This window comes from Rhinoderma darwinii, chromosome 12 (assembly GCF_050947455.1).
Source record: "Rhinoderma darwinii isolate aRhiDar2 chromosome 12, aRhiDar2.hap1, whole genome shotgun sequence".
In the NCBI taxonomy this organism is placed as follows: domain Eukaryota; kingdom Metazoa; phylum Chordata; class Amphibia; order Anura; family Rhinodermatidae; genus Rhinoderma; species Rhinoderma darwinii.
Window position 1 is genome coordinate 46,637,464 of NC_134698.1, and position 22,503 is coordinate 46,659,966.

General features: G+C 44.0%; 1 protein-coding gene across 1 annotated transcript in view; it reads right to left on the bottom strand.

Moving 5' to 3' along the window:
• The window catches only part of AQR (aquarius intron-binding spliceosomal factor), a 232,907-nt gene extending 218,656 nt beyond the window's left edge, over positions 1-14,251 (bottom strand). The window contains exons 1-3 of the mRNA XM_075844724.1: positions 13,549-14,251; positions 11,783-11,839; positions 10,019-10,059 (exon numbers count right to left, since the gene is read on the bottom strand). Of these exons, the coding sequence (XP_075700839.1) occupies positions 10,019-10,059; positions 11,783-11,839; positions 13,549-13,638 (188 nt within the window). The 5' untranslated portion in view covers positions 13,639-14,251. The remainder of the gene's footprint in view (positions 1-10,018; positions 10,060-11,782; positions 11,840-13,548) is intronic.
• Between the last annotated feature and the right edge of the window lie 8,252 nt (positions 14,252-22,503).

Sequence of the window (22,503 nt, forward strand, 5' to 3'; positions counted from 1 at the left end):
GCCATCTACAGAGGGCCTGTGCGGCGCTACCCGCCAGGGGGCCTGTGCGGCGCTACCCGCCAGGGGGCCTGTGCGGCGCTACCCGCCAGGGGGCCTGTGCGGCGCTACCCGCCAGGGGGCCTGTGCGGCGCTACCCGCCAGGGGGCCTGTGCGGCGCTACCCGCCAGGGGGCCTGTGCGGCGCTACCCGCCAGGGGGCCTGTGCGGCGCTACCCACAAGGTGGCCTGTGCGGCGCTACCCACAAGGGGGCCGTGCGGCGCTACCCACAAGGGGGCCGTGCGGCGCAATGTAGATTACAGCAGTTTTTTATTTTTGACAGAGTTATGACCTATATTAGCTTTATGCTAATGAGCTTCTCAATGGACAAGTGGACGTGTTTTACTATATGACCAATCAGTGACCAATCAGCGTCATACACTTCTCTCCATTCATTTACACAGCACCAGGGATATAGCTATATCGCTATGTGCTGCCACATAAACACACTATAACGTTACTGCATGTCCGGACAATGAATATACTTTACCTCCAGTCAGGATGTGATGTGTATTCAGACTCCTGTCACTTCTCTGCACTTCTCTGTGATTTACAGCACAGCACAGCACAGCGAGATCTCGCTGTAAATTACAGCTTACAGCGTAATCTCTCGAGACTACGCCTGCTGTGCTGTAAATCACAGAGAAGTGGTCAGGATTCTGAATACACATCACGTCCTGGCTGGGGGTAATGTATATTCATTGTCCGGACAATGCAGTAACATTATACTGTGTTTATGTGGCAGCACATAGCGATATAGCTATATCGCTATCTGCAGTGTAAATTAATGGAGAGAAGTGTATGACACTGATTGGTCAGAGTGATACACTTCTCTCCACAACGCCCACTTGGTCAAAAAGTAAAACACGCCCAGTTGTCCATTGAGAAACTCATTAGAATAAAGCTAAAATAGGTCATAACTCTGCCAAAAATTATCGTTTTTCTAAATAAAAAAAAACTGCTGTTATCTACATTACAGTGCCGATCACAATATGTACAAGATAGGCCACTTATAATGTGGTGACAGAGACTCTTTAATAAAAAACACACAAAAAAGGTCCAACAACGCTGTCAGTTGCTGAAGGAATTTTGAGGCCAATTTTTTTTGCATTACAAAAAACGTGTGTGAACAGACCCTACGAGTGTAGTGATTGTTCTTAGCCGTGTTCTGTCTTTCTCAAAACAATTTTTGGTAGGGGGGCCCTGAGGAAATTTTATTTTTCCAGTGCTGCCTCGAGTCCGAAAAGGTTGGGAAACTCTGCACTAGGCTACAGGATCACGACGTGGAGCAGCTCAGTTCATCATGGGAACGGGGCCTAGGCGAGTACAATTTTTGATTTTGTTTGGGGGCACTGTCTACAAGGGGGAGGTGGGGGGGCTGTATGGCACTGTCTACAAGGGGGAGGTGGGGGACTGTATGGCACTGTCTACAAGGGGGAGGTGGGGGGTTTGTATGGAACGATCTACAAAAAGGAGGTGGGGGATTATGGCACTGTCTACAGTGAGGCTATATTGCAAAATCTACAGGGTGACCTATACTGTGTGGGGGCCACTAAGCAGACATTATACGGTGTAGGGGTACTACAGATGGCATAATACTGTGGGCAAAATTAGAGGACAAAATACTGTGTCCTTGAAGGGGTTGTAATATATTATTATAGTGTAAGTGGCATTATAATTTTTTTATGGGGCTTTTTTTTTTTTTATGATGGGGTGGGGCGCCGAAAGATCAATTCGCACAGGGCGCCATGTATCCTAGGGCCGGCCCTGGGTGGAGCTACGTCACAGACTCGGACGCTGTCCTATCAGCATGAAGCTGCTTCACACAGTTTAAGACTAAAGCTGTAGGGAAGGGGGATCACTTCAAACAGCCATATCAGACTGTGGACCACCTAGAACAAAGGTTCTGGTGGCATATGAAAGAGGAGATTCTAATCTTTCATATGACACCAGGATCGCAGTTTTAGCTGTGAAACAACAGGCGATATCGCCAGTTGAAAACACAGTCGGGAATGGAAACTGTGTACTATATGAGCAGGCTGTGTTGCTGGGCAGAGAAGGGGGAGAAGCTGTATGCTGATTGGACAGCATCATACAGAAAACATTACACCGCCCAGAGTGAAAAGAAAGATCCTTATTAAACTACAAAGCTAAACCTGCCGGTAAAGAACGACGCACTGATTGACTTCATAGTCTGAACCTGACAGCGTTAAAGAGGCTCTGTCGCCAGATTCTCAAATCCCTATCTCCTATTGCATGTGATCGGCGCTGCAATGTAGATAACAGTAAAGTTTTTTTTTGTTACGTTCATTTTTGGCCAAGTTATGAGCTATTATATATATATATATATATATATATATATATATATATATATGCAAATGAGCTTTCAAATGGACAACTGGGCGTTTTTTTTTTCCGTTATGTCCAACTGGGCATGTATTGTGTTTTTAACTGGGCGTGTTTACGTGTATGACGCTGACCAATCAGTGACCAGTCAGCGTCATAGATTCCTCTCCATTCATTTACACAGCAGCGATGTGCAGCCGCATACACAGAGATTAACGTTAATCAAGTGTCCTGATAATGAATACACATGAAATCCAGCCTGGACGTCATGTGTATTCAGAATCCTGACACTTCTAACTCTTTTCTTTGAGATTTCGAGCAAGGGAAACTAAATCTCGTTTACCTCCGTAATCTCGCGAGATTACGCGTGGCTTGCAGGAATCTCACAGAAAAGATTCAGAAGTGTCAGGATTCTGAATACACATGACGTCCAGGCTGGATTTCATGTGTATTCATTATCAGGACACTTGATTAACGTTAATCTCTGTGTATGCGGCTGCACATCGCTGCTGTGTAAATGAATGTAGAGGAATGTATGACGCTGACTGGTCACTGATTGGTCAGCATCATACACGTAAACACGCCCAGTTAAAAACACAATACACGCCCAGTTGGACATAATTAAAAAAAAGCACCCAATTGTCCATTTCAAAGCTCATTTGCATATATATATATATATATATATATATATATATATATATATATATATATATATATATATATATAAAATAGCTCATAACTTGGCCAAAAATGAACGTTTTAACCCCTTCCCTCTTTAGCCACTTTTGACCTTCCTGACCGAACCTCATTTTTCAAATCTGACATGTGTCACTTTATGTGGTAATAACTCCGGAATGCTTTCACCTATCCAAGCGATTCTGAGATTGTTTTCTCGTGACACATTGGACTTTAAGTTACTGGCAAAATTTGCTCGGTATGTTCAGTATTTAATTGTGAAAAACACCAAAATTTAGCGAAAAATTGCAAAAATTTGCATTTTTCTCAATTTAAATGTATCTGCTTGTAAGACAGGCAGTTATACCACACAAAATTGTTGCTAATTAACATTCCCCATATGTCTACTTTAGATTGGCATCGTTTTTTGAACATCTTTTTATTTTTCTATGACGTTACAAGGCTTAGAACTTTAGCAGCAATTTCTCACATTTTCAAGAAAATTTCAAAAGGCCATTTTTACAGGGGCCAGTTCAGTTGTGAAGTGGCTTTGAGGGCCTTATATATTAGAAACCCCCAAAAAGTCACCCCATTTTAAAAACTTCACCCCTCAAAGTATTCAAAACAGCATTTAGAAAATGTCTTAACCCTTTACACATGTCACAGGAATTAAAGCAAAGTAGATGTGAAATTTACAAATGTCATATTTTTTTGCAGAAATAAAATTTTTAGTACAATTTTTTTTATAAGACAGAAGGTTTTACCAGAGAAATGCAACTCAATATTTGTTGCCCAGTTTCTGCAGTTTTAGGAAATATCCCACATGTGGCCGTAGCGTGCTACTGGACTGAAGCACCGGCCTCAGAAGCAAAGGAACACCTAGTGGATTTTGGGGCCTTATTTTTGTTAGAATATATTTTAGGCACCATGTCAGGTTTGAAGGGCTCTTGCGGTGCCAAAACAGTCAAAATCCCCCAAAAGTGACCCCATCTGGGAAACTACACACCTCAAGGAAATTATCTAGGGGTACAGTGAGCATTTTGACCGCACAGGTTTTTTACAGAAATTATTGGAAGTAGGCCGTGAAAATTAAAATCAACATTTCTTCAAAGAAAATGTAGGTTTAGCTAATTTTTTCTCATTTCCACAAGGACTGAAGGAGAAAAAGCACCGTAAAATTTGTAAACCAATCTCTCCCGAGTAAAACAATACCCCACATGTGGTAATAAACGGTTGTTTGGAGACACGGCAGGGCTGAGAAGGGAAAGAGCGCTATTTGGCTTTTGGAGCTGAAGTTTAGCAGGAATGGTTTGCGGAGGCCATGTCACATTTACGAAGTCCCTGAGGAGACAAAACAGTGGAAACCCCCCACAAGTGACCCCATTTTGGAGACTACACCCATTGAGGAAATTATCTAGGGGTATAGTGAGCGATTTGACCCCACAGGTTTTTTGCAGAAATTATTGGAAGTAGGCCGTGAAAATTAAAATCAACATTTTTTCAAAGAAAATGTAGGTTTAGCTTATTTTTACTCATTTCCACAAGGACTGAAGGAGAAAAAGCACCACAAAATTTGTAAAGCAATTTCTCCCGAGTAAAACAATGCCACACATGTGGTAATAAACGGCTGTTTGGAGACACGGCTTGGCTTAGAAGGGAAAGAGCGCTATTTGGCTTTTGGAGATCACATTGAGCAGGAATGGTTTGCGCCGGCCATGTCACATTTGCAAAGCCCCTGAGGTGAAAAAACAATGAAAACGCCCAAAATGTGACACCATTTAGGAAACTACACCTCTTGAGGAATTCATCTAGGGGCGTAGTGAGCATTTTGACCAAACAGATGTTTCATAGAATTTATTAGAATTGGGAAGTGAAAATAAAAACAATCCTTTTTCTTCAATAAGACGTAGCTTTAGCGCAAATTTTTTCATTTTCGCAACAAATAAAGGAAAAAAAAGAACCCAACGTTTGTAAAGCAATTTCTACCGAGTACGGCAATACCCCATATGTGGTCATAAACTGCTGTTTGGGCACACGGCAGGGCTCAGAAGGGAAGGACCGCCATTTGGAGTGCAGATGTTGCTGGATTGGTTTCTGGGCGCCTGTGGGCCCAAAACAGTGGAAACCCCCCAGAAGTGACCCAATTTTGGAAACTACACCCCTCAATGCATTTACCTAGGGGTGTAGTGAGCATGTGAACCCTGCAGGTGTTTTGTAGAAATTAGTGTGAACTCGATGTTGCAGAGTGAAAATGGGATTTTTTCCACAGATATGTGGACAATATGTGGTGCCCGGCTTGTGCCACCATAACAAGACAGCTCTCTAATTATTATGCTGGGTTTCCTGGTTTTAGAAACACCCTACATGTGGCCCTAATCTCTTGCCTGGACAGTCGACCAGGCTCAGGAGTGAAAGCGTACCATGTAAAATTGAGGCCTAATTTGGCGATTTACAAAGTATTGGTTCACAACTGCAGAGGCTCAGATGTGAAATAATAAAAATAAACCCCTGGGAAGTGACCCCATTATGGAAACTGCACCCGTCAAGGCATTTATTAAGGGGTGTAGTGAGCATTTTCACCCCACAGGTCTTTTCCATAAATGAATGTGCTGTGGATGGTGCAAATTAAAAATTTATATTTTTCCCTAGATATGCCATTCAGTGGCAAATATGTCGTGCCCAGCTTATGCCACTGGAGACACACACCCCAAAAATTGCTAAAAGGGTTCTCCCGGGTATGACGGTGCCATATATGTGGAAGGAAACTGCTGTTTGGGCACGCTGTAGGGTTCAGATGGGAGGAAATGCCATTTGGCTTTTGGAGCGTGGATTTTGCTTGGTAGTAGTTTTGTTTGGAGTCTTACTGGTGTTTCCGTTTATAATGTAGGGCATATGTAAGCCGGGCAGAGTATATAAGGGCACAAGGAGAAAAAATGGGACATAAAGATCATCAAAACCACAAAAAAGGCCATACTCACTAGGTAGGTGGGTGGGTGAAAACCCGTTCCCATCAGGACGCAGACGGGTCAAAGAATGCTGCAGAAGGAGTGTGCATTAAATAGTGATATCCCCTCCCACTAGTCTTGAGGGGAGTGGCGGACTAAGTGCTCAAAGGTGTGCGATAAATGAGTGTCAGTGTATATAAGGGGCATAGTCAGGTGGTATAATAATGGGGTAAAAAAAAAACAATAAAATAATCCATAGATGTGTGTTACACTGTGAAGCAATCCTTTCTGCACAGGCCGGTGTCGCACTGATATATGGCGTCCTTTATTATCCCCCTTTTGATCCACACTCCGCGCCTTTGTAGTTTGGGGAATTTTGCTAGGAAGTGTTGTCCTGGTATAATACGGGCACCGTCGCTCCCAGCGGATATGTTTGGGCCCTCCCTTTCCTGGTTCCCTAATTTTAGGTCCTTGATAAATCGCCTCTTCAAACAGAAGAAATGTTCCCCTCGGGCACAACTGCATATTTTTTTATTTCCTGACTTATTGGAGCCATAACTAATTTTATTTTTCATAGACGTAGCGGTATGAGGGCTGGTTTGTTGCGGGACGAGCTGTAGTTATTATTGGTACCATTTTGGGGTACATGCAACTTTTTGATCACCTTTTATCCTATTTTTTGGGATGCCAGGTAAACAAAAAAACGCAATTCTGGCACAGCTTTTTTCGTTTTTTTTTTATACAGCGTTCACCACGCATTATAAACTACATGTTAACTTTATTCTGCGGGTCAGTACGATTCAGGCGATACCAAATTTATAGCACTTTTTTATGTTTTACAACTTTTTGCACAATAAAATTACTTTTGTAAAAAGAATGTATTTTTTCTGTCGCCAAGTTGTGAGAACCATAACTTTTTAATTTTTTTGTCGACGGAGGTGTATGAGGGCTTGTTTTTTGCGGGACGAGCTATAGTTTTTATAGGTACCATTTTTGGATACGTGCGACTTTTTGATCACTTTTTATTCTAACATTTGTAGGGCAAAGTGACTAAAAAACAGAAACTCTGGTAACGTTTTTAATTTCGGTCCCCGCCGTTACAGCCGGATGTCAGCTGTAAGATACAGCTGAGATCCGGTGATGATGGCACCGGCTCAGCTTCTGAGCCGGTCCCGAACACTGACTATACAGCCACAGCTGATCAGACATCTGTGCTTACGTGATATATATATCAGCTGGTTCATTCACCCTTGTTTGCCCTTCAATGCATGGGAGTACATTTAGGGTATGTTCACACGGCGGGGGTCCGCAACGGCTGAAATTACGGGGATCTTTCAGCCTGAAAACATCCCCGTAATTTCAGCCGTACCGGCATGTGCAGGCGCTTGAACGCCGCGTCAATTACGGCCGTAATTAGCGCTGCTATTCATTGGAGTCAATGAATAGCGGCTCCAATTACGGCCAAAGAAGTGACAGGTCACTTCTTCTACGCGGGCGTCAATTTACGCGCCGTCATTTGACAGCGGCGCGTAAATATACGCCTCGTGTGAACAGACAAACGTCTGCCCATTGCTTTCAATGGACAGATGTTTGTCAGCGCTATTGAGGCGCTATTTTCGGGCGTAATTCGGGGCAAAAACGCCCGATTTACGTCCGTAAATAGGCCGTGTGAACATACCCTTAGTCCCACACTTGCATTAGTCATACGTGCTTAAATTCCGACCAAGTATTCTTGCTTGACTTTGGCTGCAATTATATGCATTGTGTGCTCGGAGCATAATTTATACGCTCTTATACGTGGGCTAATTAATCTCTGACCCGGTCGGGTATGTGACGTCTTTTATGTTTCTAAATTTATGTACGTGTTGTTCCATTTTGCCGTTTATACAAGGGACTGCAATTCATGCTACCTTGTTTCATTTAATTAATCTTGCTAATAAATTTTATTTTTTTTCTATAATTGTGCTGAGCCGAGTGCCTGCTTTTCCAGAGGTTATCCCCATTTTTTCCCCTCTATTCTTTTACTTCCTCCTCTCTTCCTAATCCACCCTTCTTTTTTTTTTTCTTCTCTGTTTTTTCATTCTTTGAATATATTAGTGTTGTCCCCTGGTTGGCACCGTACTGACTGTACTGAGCTCATGCTTTTGTTATCTTGATCTGGAACTCCTTTTTTATTTCTTATAGTCTGTATATACCTTCACTTTTACTATACTATCTTCAAATTAGCTGGAATCTTTCCCCACTCGTCTGATCTGTGTTGGCGTCAATGTGGGCACTTTATATCATATTTTTGGGGGATATTCCCTTCTCACTCCTATCTAGAACGATATTTTCCTCCTTTCAGATATAACTGGGGTGCCAATTAATAAAAACCCTGCCCTGGCATTACTATCATTGGAAGTGTAAGAGGTACCTGTAGATTTTAGACGCTTAGTTTGCCATATATCGCTTTCCGCAAAGCTCCTCATTGCCAAGGCTTGGAGGTCCTCCACGTCTCCTTCTTGCAAGGAGGTGATATATAGAATGATTTGAAATTTTGTCTATGAACGACTTTTCTACCTCCAACAGAATAGAAATGCATCTTTTGCTACTTTCTCGGATCCGGAACTTTGATGATTGATGCTGCTTTGTACTTGTGTCTCGCGGCCCCCCCTCTTTCCTTTCCCACACCACCTTTCCTCTTCCGTTTTTAAAATTGTCGTATGGACAGTACCTTATGTTCGGTGCTGCCCTTCCTATATTGTAGGATACAGGTTTTCTACTATATTATTCCAATGATACTAAATCTATTTATTTAAAAAAAAAAAATAAATAAATAAATAAAAATCTAATGATTAAAATGATTTGATAGGTTCTTATCTCTGGGTACTGGCAAAAAGTAAGTCGGGACAAGTGGCAAGAAACTGCGTTACATATAAGTTGGTTTATGCAACTATTATATAAATTAATGCTGAAGAACAAAAATTCAAAAAAATTATATTTCCCTGTAACCCATGGTGTCCACTTTTATTCCTGAAGGCGCAACAAAATCAGGAATATGGGGTCTACACACAGAGGAGGGCAGCCAGATTGTGTGGCTTGCTGCGGTAGGCTGACTCTCAACGCCACCCCTTCTGCACCTTTGAGACGGCTCCTCAATATCAGTGGAGGAAAATGACACAGAAAAATGGAACTCCTCATCACGGTCTGCGTCCGAACAGACAATAGCATACGCCTCCTCTGCGGAATATAAAACTAAGACATAGTAACTGTTTTTTGTGGGGGGGTTTTCTATAAAATCCCTACCGATCACAAACAAACTAACCCTAGATCTATTTTTTTTTTTATTTTTATATCAAGGAAAATGTAAAAAAAAAAAAAATGGATCACAGTGGGGCTGTGAGAGGAGTCACTGGGGGGGGGGGGGACGACGAAGGGTGATGGATGGGACATAGTAAGGGATAACTATGTTTTTCTTCACTTCACAGGCTCTTCAGGCAACACAGCTCTGCTCTCCTCAGATTTCTGTCACACACAGAGGAGATCAGAGCTGGTGGCTGTATCTAGCAAGTTTCCTTTTACAAAATAATACTGTGATTGATCTGTCTGAACTGCAATAGTACATTGGAGTGCGGAAATGCAGTCCCTCTCGCGCAGCGCGGCAAGAGGTTAATCAATAAACAACAAACCGTGTATAACAGTGGCCAATACTAAATAAACCATTTGGAGTGGTCGCGGATTTTACAACAAAACTGGAAATGCAGATGTAATTGTGGATTTTAGCCCATGCATTGTAAAGGATAAAATCCGCGTATTTCTGCACAAAAAGGAGCATGCTCAGATTTTCCTGCAGATCTTCCTGCTACATTTAGATAGGGGCTTTTAAAACCAAATCTACTTGTATTGTACTGTAAATTGCCGGAGATTTGCGGTGCGGAACCTGCAGCAAACCAGCAACGTCTGGACCTGGCCTATTCCGACTGCCAGTGAAAAAAAACTAAAGACAGAATGATATGGGGGGGCTTGAGTTAATTTACCTTGACTTGACCATTTCCTTGACATATATATCTTCTATAACCTTTGAAATAAAACACATGAAAATATTGAATAAAATATTAAAGTGAAATCTCACACATATGCTTATCATATGGGTATGTTCACACGCAGTGTTTTCAGGCGTAATTCGGGCATTTTACTCCTCGAATTACGCCTGAAAAGACTGCTCCATTACACCTACAAACATCTGCCCATTGCCTGCAATGGGTTTTACGATGTTCTGCTCCCACGAGCCTTTATTTTACGCGTCGCTGTCAAAGTACAGCGCGTAAAATGACGGCTCGTCAAAAGAAGTGCAGGACACTTCTTGGGACGTTTTTGGAGCCGTTTATCATAGACTCTATTGAAAACCACTCCAAAAACGGCCGAAAAAACGCAGCGAAAAACGCGAGTTGCTCAAAAATTGTCTGAAAATCAGGAGCTGTTCTCCCTTGAAAACAGCTCCATATTTTCAGGCGTTTTTTGTTAAGCGTGTGAACATACCCTAATAGTGAACGTTTCATATCTGTAAAATTACAGGCCCTATTCCTATGTCTTCAAAACCACACTTCCATTCTGTGCTCAAGCAAGTCTAGTGTCATTATTATAAGGACATTATACGGATTCCAAACACCATCCACAACACAATCCTTGCTTGTACACATCACTGCCACTATTTGAGACGATTATTAGGATGTGGACATTTGAGGCTATGTACACCTTCGAATCTAATTTTTTTAATACATCAATGTTTTATTTGATTTGAAACAACTTTTAAATAGATTTTAAAAAAAAAATTGTTGTATCGAGCCGATTTCGTCAGGTCAGCTGAACTGACAGCTCGGCTGAAAGCCGGTCCTGCAGGTCTATGACACACAGAGTCCTGCTAATAACAATCATATCTAAGTTATAAACTTAGATGTGATTGATATCAGCTGGAATCTGTGCGTCAGAGAAACGCAGGACCTGCTTTCAGCCGAGTCAACTTATCAGGACAGTCGCGGCTTTGACAGAAAGTTACAGCTTCTTTGTATACAGAATATATAGAAGCTTAAAAATGCAAAACACTAATATAATTAAAGTAACTTAAAGCATAGATTTAAAAAAAAAAAAAAAACATCATTTGGTTCAAATGTGTACAGTCTTTAATGTAAATGATGAACTATAAGACAAAACTTGCCAGAGCAACACACCGGAAGGTTGTCAAGGCAAGACAGGAGGGCATATTTAGTGTGTAACTTCAAATTCTGACAAAATCATAAATCGTATTAGCTATGGAGCTAAATTTTATATATTATTTCCAGTTATTCTCCTTTAGATAAGTCATAGTAATAAAAATATACATGATATTCTACAGACCAGAAACGAATATGCATTCAAATAAAATCTGGTGTCGTTTATCTGAGGAAAAACAATAGGATCAGACAAGATGAGAGACAAACTGTCCGATCCCCAATTTCCCAGGGGGGATATTTGGCCTGCCCCCTCTGACATGAGATTGTCAGCGGACTCGGTCATTGAGTTGTCCTCATAAGCTAACAACTTGACATAAGAGGCCATCTAAAGGACTCATACTTAGCTCAGGATCAAACACACCGTTTTGATAGAGTTTTTGGCTCAGCTTTTGGACCCAAAGTGAGAAGTGGATCCAAAGGTATATAAAGAAAGGCTGATGCATCTTCGTTCTTTTATGTCCACTTGTGTATTTGGCTCAAAAACGGACATAGCAAAAGTTTTTTAAGCTGCACTAGTTGATATAATATTACCTTATAATCAAAGGGAAGTTTCTTCTTTGAATGTGGTGCCCAATAGGATTTGGCAAGCTGAAAGGAACAAGAAATACATATTTTTATATAAAACTGAACATTTAGGAATATCCCTTCATAGGTGAAAATATCTTGCAATAGAAAAGGGTTTCCTGCCGCAGACGCCATCTCCACAAGCAGCTGTAAATAGCGTCTCTCTCCTGGAGGACCACACTCACTGAATTCAACTGAACACGGTGCATGGCATGGTTATTTTCAGATTCTACAAGATTTTTCTATCGCTTGTCTTTGAAAAAAAAAACTGCAAGTAAAACCTCAAGTATTAAAATTGCAGCATGCACCGCAGATTTGACATTTGTGACTTTATGGGCATGTTGCGGATGTAAAAATTCACTGTAAATAAGCATCCCTGATAACAATAGTGGATTGTGGGGGTACAGCAGTGGAACCACCAATAAACAGTTTTATTGTCTGCTGAGCCACTGTATCTAATCCTATCATGTGTGATACTGTCTGCTGAGCCACTGTATCTAATCCTATCAGGTGTGATACTGTCTGCTGAGCCACTGTATCTAATCCTATCAGGTGTGATACTGTCTGCTGAGCCACTGTATCTAATCCTATCAGGTGTGATACTGTCTGCTGAGCCACTGTATCTAATCCTATCATGTGTGATACCTTCTGCTGAGCTACTGTATCTAATCCTATCATGTGTGATACTGTCTGCCGAGCCAATGTATCTAATCCTATCCATAGTTGATAGGGTCGTAGTGCTATAGATATGCTGTCTCCTATACACACACATATACATACACACATTTTTTTGGGTGGACACATATATATTGGGGCTATTTGCCCTGATATTTTAAGTCCTTAGTGACGCCCCCGGCTGCTAGTGCTGCATTGTTGGGTCACTTAGGAGACCCAGCGATGCAGCTGAAAGCTGCGGACCGTCGGCCATGAGAAGTTTGCGGGGGGGATAAGAAATTTTGCATCGGGGCCCATGAGCCTTTAGCTACGCCCCTGCAAGCATCTCAGTGGCTTTACACGAGGATTATGGTATTTCTGTGACCAATAGTGGCAGCACCAATTCACCTTTTCTATCTCAACATTAGGAACAACGAATCTCCACGTATTAGACATCGGACTGAATATACTAGTGTACACATGAAAATAATACTGCAGGAAACCATTATTGCGTCCAGACAGGAGAAATAGTGAGCGTAGTAATCATAAAACCCACCACTCATAGACTGGGGAGAAGAGCATTGTCTTTCTAAAGGGACCTGTCAGCTGATTCACACTCAAGAGTACCCGGCTTTGTGCTCTTATGGAGAAAATACCATCTTTTCTCTATGGCACCACTATGTAAAAAGTAGAATTGCTGCCATAAGGTTAGCCAGTCTCTCATGTAGCTCTCCTTTGTGTTTCTGAAGATACTGGGTGCAGTTACGTGTCCCACAGGCTTGTCACCTTTTTCCAGATTCCTGATTGACAAATCTGCCAGACTAGTTTCCCATCAGTATCCTAGTAAAGTTGGGTGACAACCCCTGTGGGAGCTGTTCACAGCTGAATAGAAATATAACAACCATTGCTCATTCGGGTTAGACTGGAAACGCAGTACCCAATCTTACTAAAACGTCAGGTTTAGTACACACAGTATTTCACATTGCCATGACGCACACTAACATAGAGCTGCGGCTAATGCGACACCAGCAGCCATGGAGCCGCACATTTCACAGAACAAGACACTTCAGGATAATCACCTGGGTGACAAACTCCGCGTTCATTTGCGTCACTGTCGGGGTCACCATTTTTCTGGTAGGGGGCTGAGTTGCTGCCACCCGGGTTTCCATGGTAACGCTTCAGAAACCAGAACCTCGTGTGGTACAAGATTCAACGTTCCCACTTCACTCACAACGGAAGTTGTGAATCTGCGTCTGCCAGGACGTGACGTCATATGAAAGCGACTGAATGTGCATAAGAAGTACGCCAGGTCCTCGCCTACGGAGCCATGTTGTCGAAGTCCAACTTCTGGTGTTGCTATTGAATATAAATGACTATGGACGCTGACGGTTTTAACAACTACCGTGTTTCCCCGAAAGTAAGACAGTGTCTTACTTTCTTTTTATCCCCAAAAGCCCCACTATGTCTTACTTTCGGGGTATGTCTTATATTAGAAAAAAATTGTCGAATTTTTTGCACTTTACTTTATTATTTTTTTATTACTATGGTCTGTCCCTCAAAGGTCAAAAAAGACCTTTGGGGAACTTTATATATATTTTTTTCTTTCTTTTACACCATCTTTTCCCCTGTAACTGGAGCTGCACAGCAGCCCCAGTTACAGGGGAAATCAGCCCTCTCATAGTGACGATTGTCACTAATAGGGCTGTGCTGGGTCTTGTTAGACACAGCAGCAGCCTGCCACTAACGGGACCCGGCGATCATGTGACCTGTCACATGATCACCGGGAGGAATAGAGACAGCGCCGCTGCTGCTGTCTCTATTCCTATACACAGCGTTCATTGAACGCTGTGTAAAAACACATCGGAGAAGACAGAAGCAGCTAAAGCTGCTTCTATCTTCTCCTCCGGGTCCCCGGCAGTCACTGACAGCCGGAGACCCGACATTCAGCTGCCCGATCGCGCGGGCAGCAAGTTAAAACCCGAGCCGTAAAAAGTCTATGGCTCGGGTTTTAAGGAGGAGGCGGCATTGACAAGTGCTGGGGGTGACGTATGGAGAGGGGGGCGGCGCGGAAGTGGGCAGGAGGCGGCAATACCCCGTGTTTCCCCGAAAGTAAGACATATGTCTTACTTTCGGGGTACGGCTTATATTAGCCGACCCCCCTGAAACCCCCGATACGTCTTACAATCGGGGGTGTCTTACTATCGGGGAAACACGGTATTGGTGTCATAAATTGTATTAGTTTATACTGCCTGAAGAGATTTATCAAAACTAGTGCATAGAAGCAGTTTTCATAGTAACCAATCAGATTCCTGCTTCGGTTGCTATGGGAACTGCTCCACGCCTTCCTTGCCCTAGCTTTGATAACGCCCCTCCTTTTCGTTTTTCAATAGATTGTGCAATCACTAGGTTAGCATTCCTTGTAATGGCCAATGAACTCCATTGACTTGATAGGAATCTGTGTGATTTCATGTAGATGTGCACAAAGCAATGTGTTTGATTTGCTCATAAACATAGAAACAGCGACACAGTCATTAGGGTATGTGCACACACACTAATTACGTCCGTAATTGACGGACGTATTTCGGCCGCAAGTACCGGACCGAACACAGTGCAGGGAGCCGGGCTCCTAGCATCATACTTATGTACGATGCTAGGAGTCCCTGCCTCGCTGCATGACAACTGTCCCGTACTGAAAACATGATTACAGTATGGGACAGTTGTCCTGCAGCGAGGAAGGGACTCCTAGCATCGTACATAAGTATGATGCTAGGAGCCCGGCTCCCTGCAGTGTGTTCGGTCCGGGACTTGCGGCCGAAATACGTCCGTCAATTACGGACGTAATTAGTGTGTGTGCACATACCTTAACTGGCCACTCCAGCCCCCAGAGCCAAATGTTACGTGGTGTGGGAAAGTCGGCGGCCATGATTGTTAAAGGCAGAATAGGCTGTAGGGTATAGTAGGAGGGCGGAAGCTATTGTGCGTGCTCTGCGTGCGCAGCAGCGTCATTACCAGCGAGTTCAGTTCTCTGTTGCTGATGTACGGCTGGTCTGTGTAGTCTATTCCTGACGTATTTTAAATTATATCGTTATTGGACACTGCTTATTTTGCCTCAGAAAGCGCCATGTTTCTGTCACACCACGTATAGCAACGGACACTTCGGACAGTGCGAAACGTAGGGCTTACGTTTGACAAAAAAAGTGTGTGTAAATATATATATTATGTGTGTGTATACGCTTTTACACAGTCATGTTAAAAAAGTAAGGATGCCCCATGTAAAGTTTTTTTCTTTTTTTTTGTTTTCACATATCTTTTAATTCAAGCAGTATAGTAAGGAGATGGATAGCAGACATTTCTCAGAACTACACCTGCAGTTGTAAAATGTCTCAAACTGCTGTAATTCAGCAACATTTTAACGACCGGGTTGTCAACGTCTGTAAATTCCTGCACTGTCCGTAAAAACAGGTCTTTTTTTCCAGTGTCCAGAATTTTTTTTTTTTTAAGTATCTACACATTTTTGGGATTGTAATAATCAGAATTTTAGAGGTCACAGTACATGCTGCTAGTTTTCATATCACTATTCTAATAGTTACATTTATTACTTCTCATTATCATTCATTTTTCACCCATGCGGTTTTTACAGGTTTTTCAATTTTTCTGTAAAATATGTTGAAAAAGGATATAATCATGTTGTCAATCCTGGTTACGACGGGACCCGAATTAACTGCGTTATCGGGATCTATGATGCGATTACTTCAGGCCGTTGAACCTGTGGTCTGGCTGGGACTTGGGGCCCTAAGGCCCCATGCCCACTTCAGTTTTTTCCTTCAGGGTGCTATCCGTTTTTCTGACGGCTAGCACCCTGACCCATTCATTTCAATGGGGCCATGCACACTTCAGTTTTTTTGACGGTCCCGTTGCTCCATTCCGATCCAAAATAGAGCATGTCCTACTTTGGTCCGAGATTCCGTGACCGTGAGGCCCATGCAAGTCAATGGGACCGTCAAAAAAACTGAAGGCACACGGAAGGCGTCCGTGTGTGACGGAGCCATTGCCTAGCAACAGCCGGGCAGGCAGAAATACATTACAGAAATATTACACTAATCGGCAGCCACTTGTCTCTATCAAACACTGATAGAGAAAAGAGGCTGCTGATTAAAAATAAAGCAGTTCATACGTACCCGGTCGTTGTCTTGGTGACGAGTCCCTCTTCTTCCTTCAGTGCGACCTTCCTTTCTGACGCGGCAGCCTGTGATTGGCTGTAGAGGCCGCCTGCAGCCTGTGATTGGCTGCAGAGGCGGCACGTGGGATGAAGCGTCATCCCTGGAGGCCGGCCTCCTGACGTCATCCTGACGTGCGTGACCGCCACTACAGCCTGTGATTGGCTGCAGTGGTGACATGGATGAAACGTCATCGCTGGAGGCCGGACAGGAGGAAAGTAAGTATGAACTTATATATATTTCTTTTAATTTCATTATAGTTGTATTTTCCGAGCGTGGTACTCTCCAGGGTGCTGAAAGAGCTACCTCCGATCAGTGCAGCCCATTAACTCTTTCAGCACCCTGGACAGTACCATGCTCGGAAACACGGGAGTGCACACGGCCGCTAAAACGGGCACACGGATCCGTCAAAAACGGCCGTGAAAACGGTGTCTGAAGTGTGCACGAGGCCTAAGGGTTTGTCCACACATAACAGAATTGCTTCAGAAAATGTCTGCAGCATTTCCGCTAAAACTAGCAGATGTTCCGCTATGGAAAAACCACACCATTTCCTGCGTTTTTTACTGCAGAAAATGGTACGGATTTTGTTGCGTTTTTGTCAATGCTGGGAGATGGTGACATCTCTGAAAAACAATTAATTCCACTTTCCACAGCAGGAAAATAAATTCACATGCTGCAAACCGGAAAAAACGCACCGCTGGTAAATTTCAGGACGGAAATGGATGAAATTGTTCAATTACACGCATTATGCTACTACTGTGTTCCGCTGCGTATTTTCCGTCTGCAATACCCAGCAATTCTGTTACGTGTGGACAAGTCCAGATAGTCGAAGCTTAAAATGTCTCGGAATTATGGCTGTCTAAATGAGGCCTTACAAGGCAGTTTTATCAGCAAAAACCACACGGACGTTAAGGCCTCATGCACATGGCCGTGCCCGTAATCACTGTCTGTGATTACAGCCGCGGACAGCCACCCGCATTTGCGGGCCGAGCTTCCATATAAAGTATGGGAGCACGGTCCGTAAAAAGCAAAAGATAGGACAAGTCCTATCTTTTACAGAGCCTTTCTCCGGCACGGACACCTTCCCGTAAATATACAGGAAGGTGTCTGTGGGCAATACAAGTTCATGGGTATGTAATTGCGGACTTTAATTACGATCCACAATTATGGTCAAATTCAACGGTCGTGTGCATGGGGCCTAATGGTGCACTGCATAAGTTGTTTTTGGCCGAGCAGTAAAAACCTCATCAAGAATTGCAGGCACGACAGCATACGGTTTTACCGTGAGTTGCCGGGGATTTGCGATGCAGTTTTCACCCATTCGGTTTTTACAGGTAAAACAATTATTTTACAGTTTCACCTATAGAAACTGCATGGGTGAAACCACATTGCAAAACCACAGCAATTTGCGGTAAAACTTGCCTATGGGTATATTCAGACGTTGCGATGGAGGCATAAAAAGGCATCCGAAAGCCGCTAGTGTTTTTATTGCGATATGGTGGGATTCTGGTGCAGTAAAAAAATGCAATATGCATTGAAAAATCACCATATCGTACTAAAAATATGATTTATGGAGTGTTTTTTTATGCCATACTAACTGCATCTTAGCAACAGTATCTGAATACATCCTTAGGCTGGGTTCCCACGTAGTGTAAACTGATTGCTGGTTCAAGTCCCCTAGGGGGACTAATAAAATGTGTAAAAACAAAAGTAGATTATTATCAGTGAAAAAAATTAAATAAATATTTAAAGTAAAAAAATAAATATTTTCCCATTTTCTCTCTAAATGAATGCAAAAAAATACACAAAATTGGTATCGCTGCGTCCGTAAAAGTCCAAACTATTAGGGTATGTGCACACGTAGTGACCAAAAACGTCTGAAAATACAGAGCTGTTTTCAAGGGAAAACAGCCCCTGATTTTCAGACGTTTTTTGAGCAACTCGCGTTTTTCGCGGCGTTTTTTACGTCCGTTTTTGGAGCTGTTTTCATTGGAGTCTATGAGAAAACAGCTCCAAAAACGTCCAAAGAAGTGTCCTGCACTTCTTTTGACGAGGCTGTATTTTTACGCGTCGTCGTTTGACAGCTGTCAAACGACGACGCGTAAATGACAGGTCGTCTGCACAGTACGTCGGCAAACCCATTCAAATGAATGGGCAGATGTTTGCCGACGTATTGGAGCCCTATTTTCAGACGTAAAACGAGGCATAATACGCCTCATTTACGTTTGAAAATAGGTCGTGTGAACCCAGCCTTACAATATAGCATTATTTAGCTCGCTCGGTGAACGCCGTGAAAAATAAAGAATTTAAAACTGCAAAATCGTTTTTTTTTTGGTCACCTTGGCTCTACCAAAAAATTAAATAAATAGTGCTCAAAAAGTTGTATGTACCAAAAAAGGGTACCAATAAAAACTAAGCCCTCACACCACTATTGATGGAAAAATAAAAAAGTTATGGCTCTTGGTAAGCGGAGAGGGAAAAAAGAAAAAGCAAATATGGATCAGTCCGGAAAGGGTTAATTACTTTCTAATGAAAAATCATTTATGACCACATGTGGGGTATAGCCGTACTCGGGAATAATTGCTTTACAAATGTTGGGGTGCTCTTTCCTCCTTTATCCTTTGTGAAATTGAAAAAATGAAACATTTTAGTGGAAATAATATTGATATTCATTTTCACAGCCTAATTCTAATAAATTCTGCAAAAGACCTGTGTGGTCTAAATGCTCACTATACTCCTGGATTGATTCCTTAAGTGGTGTAGTTTCCCAAATAGGGTCACTTTTGTGTGGTTTCCACTATTTTGGTCTCTCAGGGGCTTTGCAAATTCTACATGGCACCCGTAAACCATTTCAGCTAAATTTGAGCTCCAAAAGCTAAATAATGCTCCTTCCCTTCTAAGCCCCGTTGTAGGTCCAAACAGCAGTTTATTACCATATATGGCGTATTTACGTAATCGGGAGAAATTGTTTTACAAATGTTGGGGTGCTTTTATTCATTTATTCCTTGTAAAAATAAAAAATGTGTTAGGGGTCTGCCAGGTACTACGTCTAGGTATACTCCTGGGATTAATCAATCCACACCTGAGGCCAGACCTGTTAGACTGACACCGTCTCCCACCAACCAGGGTGGCAGGCTCAGGAGTGGGAGAGCCTATCGCGGCCTGGTCAGTCGGAGTTAGCTCCGCCCCCTGTCCTTTATTACCTGCCGTGTTCTCTTCCTCAGTGCTTGTAATTCTTCTGGATTCCTGGCCCCACTGCTGCTTGCTCCAGCCTGCTTCTGCCGTGCTTCTGCCTTGCTGCAGTTCCGCTTAACCTGCTTCGCTTTGCCCCTGGCTTGCTTCCTTCTCCATGCTCACGTTGGTATACTCCACTTCATCCTGGTCCTGACTATTCATTCACCGCTCCGTTTCCTCGCGGCGTTCCGTGGGCTACTGCCCCTTCCCTTGCGTTGTGATGGCAGGAAGGAGGTGAAGGGAAAGTGAGCCCTAATCTACCCACCGCCCTGTCCCTGCCTACTTGCAACGACCCGCCCTAGGCGACGAGGTACAACTGGGCGGCGGTCCCTACGCTGTCTAAGTGCACAGGAAAACAAACAGGGAACACGCAAGGGAAGGGGCAGTAGCCACGGAACGACACGAGGAAACGGAGCGGCGAACGAACAGTCAGGACCAGGACGAAGTGAGTAACCCGAGCGGGCACGGAGACAGAAGCAAGCCAGGGGCAAAGCAAAGCAAAGCAAGTCAAGTCAAGGAGAACTGCAGCAAGGCAGAAGCACGGCAGAAGCAGGCTGGAGCAAGCAGCAGTGGGGCCAGGAATCCAAAAGAATAATCAAGCAATGAGGAAGAGAAAACTGCAGGTATAAATGGACAGGGGGCGGAGCTAACTCTGACTGACCAGGCCGCGATAGGCTCTCCCACTCCTGAGCCTGCCACCCTGATTGGTGGGAGCCGGTGTCAGTCTAAGAGGTCTGGCCTCAGGTGTCGGCTGATTAACCCTGGGAGTCTCCACAGACGTAGTGCCTGGCAGATCCTTTACAGTACTCCCCCTTTTATGAGGGGCCACCGGACCCTTACTAAGAGGACCCGGTTTAGTGGGGAAGAGAAGGTGGAACCTCCTGACCAATACCCCAGCGTGAACATCTCGAGCAGGTACCCAAGTCCTCTCCTCCGGCCCGTATCCTCTCCAATGGACCAGGTACTGGAGGGAGCCCTGGATCATCCTACTGTCCACAATCTTGGCCACCTCGAATTCCACCCCCTCAGGGGTGAGAACGGGAACAGGAGGTTTCCTAGAGGGGGACCAGGACGGGGAGCAGCGTTTAAGGAGGGAAGCATGAAAGACGTCGTGTATGCGGAAGGATGGGGGCAGCTCCAGACGGAAGGATACAGGGTTGAGGACTTCAATGACCTTATAAGGCCCAATAAATCGGGGAGCAAACTTCCTGGACGGGACCTTAAGGCGCAAGTTCCTGGACGACAACCAGACCAAATCCCCGACGACAAACCGGGGGTTAGCAGAACGTCTACTATCCGCCTGAATCTTTTGTGCGCTCTGGGACGCCTCTAGGTTCTTCTGAACCTGGGCCCAGACAGTGCACAGTTCCCGATGAACATCCTCTACCTCAGGATTATTGGAACCACCAGGGGAGACGGAGGAGAACCTTGGGTTAAACCCGAAATTACAGAAAAACGGGGAGACCCCTGACGAGTTACTGACCCGGTTATTCAGGGAAAATTCAGCAAGGGGAAGGAATGAGACCCAATCGAATTGACAGTCAGAGATGAAACACCTTAAATATTGTTCCAGGGATTGGTTGGTCCTTTCCGTTTGGCCGTTAGTTTCGGGATGGAAGGCGGAGGAGAAGGACAGATCAATCTCCAACTTTTTACAAAAGGCTCTCCAAAATAAGGAAACAAATTGTACCCCTCTGTCCGAAACGATATTGACTGGGGCCCCATGGAGACGCAGGATGTGTTTCACAAACAAAGAAGCTAACGTCTTGGCGTTAGGTAGCTTCTTAAGGGGCACAAAGTGGCACATCTTGCTGAAGCGGTCGACTACCACCCACACCACCGACTTGCCCTGAGATGGAGGCAAATCGGTGATAAAATCCATGGAGATATGGGTCCAAGGTCTCTGGGGAATGGGCAAGGGACGTAGTAGGCCCGCAGGTCGGGACCTAGGGGTTTTGGACCTAGCGCAAACCTCACAAGCGGCGACGTAAGCCCTAACATCTTTAGGCAACCCAGGCCACCAATAGTTTCTGGTAATGAGGTGTTTGGTGCCCAAGATGCCAGGATGACCAGATAGAGCGGAGTCATGGTTTTCCCTGAGTACCCTCAGCCGGTATTGCAGGGGAACAAACAGTTTGTCCCCAGGGACGTTCCCGGGAGCTGCACCCTGATCAGCCGCGATATCAGAAGCTAAATCAGAATCCGTGGCAGAGACGATTATACCAGGGGGTAAAATACAAGCGGGATCCTTCTCGGAAGGAGGATTGGCCATGAAACTACGTGACAGAGCATCAGCCTTAATATTCTTGGACCCAGCCCTATAGGTAACCAAGAAATTAAATCTGGTAAAGAATAGTGCCCACCGAGCTTGTCTAGGATTAAGCCTCCGGGCCGATTCTAGGAAAACCAGATTCTTGTGATCCGTAAGGACCGTTACCTGGTGTCTGGCCCCCTCCAGGAAGTGCCGCCACTCTTCAAAAGCCCATTTAATGGCTAGAAGTTCACGGTTGCCAATATCATAGTTACTCTCCGTGGGCGAAAACTTCCTAGAGAAGTAAGCACAGGGGCGGAGATGGGTGAGGG